Source organism: Vidua chalybeata, chromosome 13 (assembly GCF_026979565.1).
Source record: "Vidua chalybeata isolate OUT-0048 chromosome 13, bVidCha1 merged haplotype, whole genome shotgun sequence".
NCBI lineage: Eukaryota > Metazoa > Chordata > Aves > Passeriformes > Viduidae > Vidua > Vidua chalybeata.
Window position 1 is genome coordinate 5,457,570 of NC_071542.1, and position 8,416 is coordinate 5,465,985.

The 8,416-nt window shown below is 46.0% G+C and overlaps 1 protein-coding gene across 1 annotated transcript in view; it reads right to left on the minus strand.

Moving 5' to 3' along the window:
• The window catches only part of KLF13 (KLF transcription factor 13), a 29,967-nt gene extending 23,856 nt beyond the window's left edge, over nucleotides 1–6,111 (minus strand). Inside the window, exon 1 of the mRNA XM_053954896.1 lies at nucleotides 5,042–6,111. Within this exon, the coding sequence (XP_053810871.1) occupies nucleotides 5,042–5,582 (541 nt within the window). The 5' untranslated portion in view covers nucleotides 5,583–6,111. The remainder of the gene's footprint in view (nucleotides 1–5,041) is intronic.
• Nucleotides 6,112–8,416: the final 2,305 nt, after the last annotated feature.

Here is an 8,416-nt window from a genome sequence, read left to right on the forward strand (position 1 = left end):
ACGCCTTAGGCTGGAAAGACAACTGTTTTGTGAGGCTGGTATTTGAATCTGTCCAGAAGTCACCATTTGGGCCCATCTCAGAAAAAAACCCTATAGAAAATGTTTTGATGCACTCAGCAAAGTAAGGAGGTGGAAGGCACTTAATGGACACAACAACCTAGAGGCACCTTGCAGCTTTTGGATAATCTGGGTGTATGCTAATGAGACTGAAGGAAGCATACAGAGCCTACGAGTTGTTTCTAACTTTTAACACAAGAAATCAAACCCAAGAGGCCCAACATGCAGAGGGATAAATTCAATTAGTCTGTCCTTTTGCCTTTGGGAAATTTGTGTTGGGGAAAGGCCTTTTCAATTTCCTTTGGCATCCTGTTCAGAGGGAGTGCAGCTCCTGGTAAGTCCCAGTATGCAGAGCAGCCAAACTGGCAGCTCAGGAGGAAGGATTGAAGCACCAGCATCACTCATTTCATCCTGCTGTAGAAAAGAGCTGTCTGCAGTCCTGCTTTGCAGTGCTCTTGAGTGGCACAGAAGGCCCTAGATTGAGTTTCTTCTCTTCTAATCTTTTCCTGCAAAGCCTTGGGTCTTTACCAACACTGCCCACCTGCTACACACATACACATATACACCTTCAAGAGACACTGTGCGCCTAGAGACAAGTTAAAAGAAACCTCAGCCAGGTCTAGTCCACGGGTTTTTATTTAACTAGCTATGTTTCTGGTAACTGGCAGATGCTAAAACAGAAGATAGAATTTATTTTTATGATAGAAAAACTTGCTTCTTACATTGGTTAATTGGTTTCTACACACAATGGATAGCATCTTGATTCAGAACTTAAGGGAAGCTGCGCTTTACTGTTTTGTTTTGAATAAACATAGTGTGAGCAAATCAGATTTACTAGAACTGAAAGTGAAATCCAAACCCCTATTTAAAATGGGTAATTTGTACTTTACATAAAGGCCTCTTTACCAGCCTGAACACAGACCATAGACTACTCCTGTTTGTCCAGCCTAATTGTTATGCTCTTGTCATACTTGTCACAGTGAGGTCTGATTGCTTTATTCTCAGATTGTTTTCAAATATCAATTACTAAGATTCCAGACTAGTGCCCAGTTCTTAGCTTCTGCTAATTTGTGCAGACTCATTTAATTCTGATGACTGACTGAAAAGCTGTTTCTGTGTTATGATGTGCTGCTTAGTGCTTAGAACTAGTAAGTTTAGAAGGAAAGTTCAAAAAAGTTAAATGAAGGTTTATTTTGTGGTTTCTGCTTCCTGATGGTGATGGTGTGCTAATGGAGATGGCTAAAAGCTTGAGTGGTCACAATGATTTGGTGGGGAGCTGCAATACATAGGATACTTGTGATTCCTGCTCAAAATCCCGTTGTTTTTTCTCTATGTGTAAATATGTAATATAATGCAATAAGCTGGGACTCTCTACAGCCTCTCAGAACACAGTGGTCCTGGACAAGGCTCTGCAAGATTGTAGCCTGTAGATTGCTCTTAGGCTTTGTACTGTCTCCCTTCTACCACTGGTGCATCAAGATACTAACTGGTTTCCAGTAACTCCAGAAAATGTCCAGACCTGTGTGTTGAAAATCTGCTTAGATGAAGGGGAATTCTGTCATGTGAATTATTTATCTGCTTTCTTGTAAGTCCTTTGTGTTTAGGAATTTTCTCAGTGGAGAGGATTTTTAAAATCCACGCATCGGTGACACCTTTTTTATCAGTGGGGTCAGTATAGCTTAGGACAAATTGGGGTGCTGCCTCTGTGGACCCCAACAAAGCTTCTGAGATCCATGGGAGCCTCAGTGAAAAAGTATTTGGACTTGACAACTACCCACTGACACTAAATATAACCTTCTGGTAAACATTAAAACTTCAAGGGCTTTGTGGCTGATGATCATGTTCAACTCCAGGACATTCAGTGAGAGACTAGAGTGGAAAACATAAACATGGAAAGAAACACAGGGGGATGGGAACTTTTGAAAGCTGGTGGAGAGAACAGAGAAGATTTTGGTTAAAAAAGTTTTCTTGCCTGGTTCAAGGGTTTTCAGTGTAATAAAGGTGAAGTATTCATAAGGCTGAAACAGGTTAACCAGTATGTACCAAAAAAGCACACAAGAAACTGTGAATTTGCTCCAGCACATTTTGTCCTAATAGGAGTACTAAAAAACACTGTACACTGAGTAAAGAACAAAAATGAGATGCTCTTGGCATTTCCATCTTGGTTCTTCTGATTTAAATAGGAGAATTAGCATCCTCTGCACTATGGTTTTTACTTCATGTATTTAAGCTCTGATATCTGGCTATAATTATCAGAAGGATTTCACACAGAGCACCAAGCAGCTGGAAAATAGTACCAGCTCTCCGTCCCTATCAATGTGGGCTAGATTTGATGCAATAGTACCTGGAAGGCTCTGTATCTCTTTGATATAAGCTCAAGGATCTGGTCTATCCTTCCCTGAACCATGAAGAGCAAAGCCTTTACTTTCTCACCAAAGTAGCAGACAAGGACAAGCAAGTTTCTAAAGCAGATCATAAACTGCTCAAGTATCTCTTGCATGATCATCAGCTACCTTCTAGCCTGCAGTGCTGTCCTCAGCCTTCAGGTCACCCCTAAATACCAGCTCATCTAGTCTTACAGCACATGGAAGAAGTTCTGCTCCATAGCAGAAATTTTGACCATTCTTAGCAAACATGGTTGGGACTTACTTGGATAGCTGTTTAAAAGCAGCTTCCATGTGTACCTGGGGCACTTTCACCATTGCTCTGTGAGGTGGATAGCCATCACCCTATCTATCTGACAGCTGGGAAGACTGATGTGTTACTTAACTAGTTCAGGATGACTAGAAAGCAGAGAAGACCCAAAGCCCTCACTCTAAAGCAGTAAAACACCATTACATGTTTTGTAAGAACAAACATTTACCAGTCCTGATCATTTTTTCTGTTAGCTTAACTCTTATTGTCTTACAACCTTTTTTCAAGGCTGTCACAATTTCTTTTAAAGATAGAAAAAAATTCAAACACCTTAGAAAATATTCTACAAGGACAGTAAGAGGCATTTAAGCCTGTTTAAAACTCAATCCAAACAGAGACAGACCTGTTGCCAGTGAGGAGGGAAACTTGGCAGCTTTGCTTAAAGCTTCCCACACAGACACTGGAGACGAAAGAAAACAAAGAAGCTGTAGTCCCTGAGGGTCCTGCCACTCCCTGGGCAAAAACAGTCCCTTCCCTGCTTTTCCTTTAGCTCTCAGACACACACACGTGCTCTCTTAGTGCCATTAACTACAGCAATAACCAACTGAGCCCCACAGTCCTGGAAAAAATACAGGAAATGAAGAGTTAAAAAAAAAAAAAAAAAAAAAAAGGGGAGAAAAGAAAAAAAAAAAAAAAAGAGAGAACTTGGAGTCGAGCCAGCGTCCCCGAATGACTCCGCTCTGCCGGCAGCCTGGAGCGACACTCCCCGCCGGCCCTGCCCTCCTTCCTCTCCCCGCAGGGCGGGCATGCCAAGCCTTCCTCTCTTTATCAGGGGCTGGAGTTCCCCTTCTTGGTCTCTGGTTGGTTTGGAAACCCATAAACGTTGCTAAATTTATCCTTCGCTTTCAGGACAATGGCAAATGCCAGCAATAAGAATGCAAAAGAGCTGAAAATTAATGGAGACAATTCCCTGCAAGCCAAGTGGAAACACCTTTTCTGTATAACTCCCAAGGCGGTAAAAAGCAGTTACACAGTGCAAATCAGGACAGGCTGCCTGGGGTGCCAGGAACACACTGTTCCTTTGGCTGTGTGCCACAGGGAATTGTCCATCCATATGCTCAAATTTGATGGGGCTTTCTCCTCTCCCACAGAGAGTAAAGCATACCGTCAAATTAGACTGGCTCTTACTTTATCTCAGGAAAGCAACAGGAAAAGCTGAAAGCACACTGAAAGTAAGGCCAGCATGGGTGAGGCTGACACCTCAGAGCTAAAACTGCTCAGGAGTTATGTCATGTTTAATTCTGAGGATCTCTTTCTTACTGCCCTTTTTAAGAGAACTGACCATACATCTTAGTAAACTAATTTGCCATCTGAAATTACTCAATGGAACATCTTGCACAAGTCTGCTCTAGTCAGTGTGGTGCCTCGACACATGTGCTATGATTGGTGCCTTCAGCAGAGACTGGTCTCCTCAATTTTTGCTGTCCCCTTTCTGACTGGAAGCCATCCTGTTTCCCAGCACCAGGCAGAGGCGTGAGCTGTGGCAAGTCATGGGGCCTATTTCAAGATGGCCTTCCTAATACTTTCAGTGCAACTTTCTCAAAGCTTGCAAGATTTCCACTTTTTCTGTTGGGTGTGTCTCATAAATTACAGTAGCAACAAAAAAGTGCTCAGCCTTCACCAAGAAGTAAGCACTGAACACTAATGAGTACAAGTCACTGGTTGCTTTCAAATGTTTTTTTCTTTTTAATTTGGTTCTACCCAGATGCCAAAAGTGTTTTAGACACTGCCCATATCCCCCTCTCTCCTCACTTATGGTGTCTCCTTGTGACTCGTGTTCAGCCTCTCATCTACCTTCTACTTACTCTAGCTTGCACAAAGTGTCTGCTAAAGAAAGAAACAGATACACAGCCATGTAGGTGCCTCTAGAACATTTAATTTTAAAATATCAAGAGTATCGATACTTGCATGGGAAGTGATAAGCTGGTATAAAGAGAGGGACTGGAGCACGGAGTAGGAAAAATGGGGAGGTAAGAAGTACTAGAAAGGGAAGTAGAAGACACACAGAACAAGAAGGCCAGCAGCTAAAAATTACAGCTTGGTACAATCCACACAGATGACCCGCATGCCGTTCCCTATGACATTAATAAAAAAGGGCAACATTAGCTTTGAATATATGCCCGGTAAGGGTTTATTCCCAGAGGGTTTTTTTGGTTGTTGTTTGGTTTTCCCAAGCTTGAGTTCCAGAGGTGAAACCATAACAGTGGCCAAATAAAAGTTTGTTTGGTTTTGTTTTTCATTTTAATTACCAAGCTGTAACAAATAAATCTCTGGCTGGAATGTAACTAACCTGTATGGGTCCTTAGATGAGCTTTAAGATGGGAAGATTTGCCATAAACTTTTTCACACCCCACATAGTGGCATTTGTGCTTTTTCTGGGGTGATCCAGGGTCAGTCCAGCTTCTTATGCGTTTGTTCTTTTGTCTGGGGCTTGGCTCAGTTACTGCAGCCAAGCTAGTAGGTGTGGCTGCTCTTTCTCCTCCACTCTTACCAGCTGAAGACAGACTTTCTTCCCCAAACTCCTTAGGAGCAATAGAAATGTGTATTTGTTCTGTTATATCAAGCGTCTCTGTTTTTTCTGTCCTTAGAGCACATGAGTTTGGGACATGCTGGTTCAGATCTGCTAAAATGCTAGCTACCACAAGTAATGATGATCCATTGTCTTTCCCGGTTTCTCTGACTTCCCGTCTATCTTCTCCATTGGATGAAGGAAGTATTGCTGCATCAGGTTGGGGATCAGGCTCCCCTTTGGGACTATGGATAACAGCACGACTTGACATAGAAACAAGGCACTCTGCTGCAAAATGATCCACATATGCTGCTGTTGCCATTTTTCATAAGTTTAAAAAGAAATCCAAACAGGCGAAGACAAAAAAAGAAAAAACAAACCCAACACAAGCGCTCTTTCCCTTTTTAAAAAGATTACACAAGCAGACTTTTCCCTCCCTTATTTCTTAGGATCGGTTTGTAGGAGTACAGGCTGATATCGTAGCCATCAAACCCACACTTTGTTCGTGACGATCGCACCCAGCTTGTCACTAAATCGAAAAAGCGTTGGCGGTCCAGTGGAAGAGAAAAAGAACAGCAGATAGATCCTGTCACTGGCAGCTTTTTGCTCGGAGTATGGATTAATGCCGTTTCCTCAGGAAGGCAATGAGCTGGCGATGCGGTCTCGCAGCCCTCCCATCGCGCTGTGACAGCGGCCCCAGCACTCCCCGTTATCGCTGCCCGGAGCCGCCCGAACCCCGCGGGGCGTGGCCTTGGGGGAACATCTGGGCGTGACGTCAGCGCGGGGCCGCAGCTCGCGCCAGCAGGTGGGCGGTGCGCGCCGGAGGCACCGCCCGCCGACGGGAGGAGGCGCACGATTGGCTGGCGGCGCGCGCGGCCGGCACCCTCCGCCCCGGCGCGGGCGCAGCCGCAGAGCGCAGGGCGGTGCGCGCGGACCCCTCCGCCGGCCCCGGGCGCGGCCGGGGAGGTCCCGGGCCTTTCGCCTCCTCCCCTGCCCGCTCTGACGGACGCGAGCGATTCGATAGCATCCGTTAGAGCTGCACTGCGAGGAACAATTTAACAGGCGCGGAACTTCACGAGATTAAAACGTTGTGAAGTTAGAACTGGTACAAGTGACAGCAGAGAGCGAGGCTGCACGGTTTGGTCCGCAGCCACACAGATGGAGCTCGGGCGCGGATTTTAATGGGTTGTGACAGGTTTAATTAACTGCCAGGGAACACACTTGAAATCACCTTCCTGTCAAAACTCCAGCACTCCGCAGCTTCTGAATTATTTAAAAGTACAAATGCAAATAACTTGGGTTTCATTATTTTTCACTGCTTGTAAAAGATTCAGCTCGGCCAGTTTTATAGAGATTAATGCCTGAATCAAGGAGAGAGTTGTACGTGTAATTAACTGACCGAGAAGAAGTAAGGAAATGCATCTGAATGGAGATCTGAAAGCACTTGTGACACCTATTACCTTTTGCCGGAACATGTTTCTCCAGAGTAATTCCTGTGAAATTCAGGTCTTTAGCAAAGAAATTTTTTTTTCTCTGAGACAAAGATGATCAGAGGACGGCTGCTTTGGAAGCCCTTCCTTCTGGAGGAAAATTTTGTGGCGTTTGAGGCGGCGTGAGTGGAAGTGAACATCTGTTCCAGAAACCCAAATAGTTTTGCTGTTAGGTTGAGCAAAAAGTTGATTTGGTACATGTGAAAATACCACATTCAAGAGTAAAGTCTGCTTATGCTACCACTGTGCTTTGTGAAAAAATGGAATTTATGTTCCTATGCAGCACTGCCCTTCAGGGCCAGGCTCATGGGGTAACCTGTGCGGGCCACAGTGCCCCCATGTCTGCTCAGAACAGGGTGGCCTGTGGTGATGTCTCTGTAGCAAAGAAAGAAATAAGGTACCCAGTGCAGGAGGATGTGGTTTAATGCTGAATGAGACAGAACATTTTGATGCAGACACACTGTACTATACCATTTGTTCTGAGCAGATCTACAGGAAATGTTAACACATTTCCAAATAAAAACGTTGAGTTTGGGACTTACCTGCTAGACTAAAAAGGATTTCTGTGGAAAACATCTTTATAAGAAATATTGTATTCTTCTCTTTGCTTAAGCAGACCTACCTGGTGGTTCTTTAGTAGTAGATTCAGAGAAGAAACCTTGCAGCTCTTTCAGCTTGAGAAGAAACAGGCCATTTTTAGGAAAATGAAGAAAGGGCAATACTTAGGCACAAGTTCTCAGTCTTAACTCTGGGATCAAGGACAATTATCAGAAAATGTACAGTAAAAGGGAGATCTGGACTGTTCTGGTTGCCAACCACCAGCAGGCTCTGATGTAGATTCTAGAGGCTCCCTGGTATTCTCTGTGCCCTCAGCCCACGCAACCTTCTCAGCGCTGCTGGGCCCCTCTCCTACCGCCTCTCCTCGACGCTCTCTCATCCCGTGACGGGCTGTTCTGGTCGAGCTCTTTCCCGCTGTGTAGCAATGGCTTCCCCGGGATCAGAGTGGCCGGAGTGGCCAGTCCCCGGCCGGGCAGAGGTGCTCGCAGAGCCGACAGGGAGCTCGCAGATGTCGGGAATTCCCGCGCTCAGCGCGGCCCACACCGCCTGCCCGGCGTGAGGGGAGAGCCCCTCGGGAGAGACGAGAACTGTGATTGGCTATCCCGGCCCCCTCGGGGCGGGCCGGCCAATGGGGAAGGCCTTTACATGCCGTGCGAGGCGTCCCTCAGGCAGGTGCCGGCGTGGACAGTGCGGATGGTGCTGTCCGTGTGGCCGGCGGCTCTATGTGAAATAATCCGCTGTTGTTCGTGTTTTGTGTTCATGGCGTGAGCGGGTAGGACACGGCTCACCACGTTCCTGGCGTGTCTGGCCAGCGGAGAGCGGCGCAGCGTTGTGTGCACAGCCGGGCCCGATGGCAGAAGCGGCTGTGAGCGGGTAATGGCTGGTAGAGCTGAAGATGATCTGTTGGGTTAAAGCCGTGCCCTGATAGCAGCTGCTGTTGTGTAGGAGTACCTTTAAAGTTAAACCAGCGGCCGTAACCAAGTTCCCCATGGTCCATGGCTTCTTGCGTTGTTCTGCCGGTTTGCGCTGAGAGCTGGTGTTAGTACCGGGCTGGCAATGTGGCACAGTGGCGTTCAGGGAGGGGGGCTTAGGGGAGGAGGTTTACTTG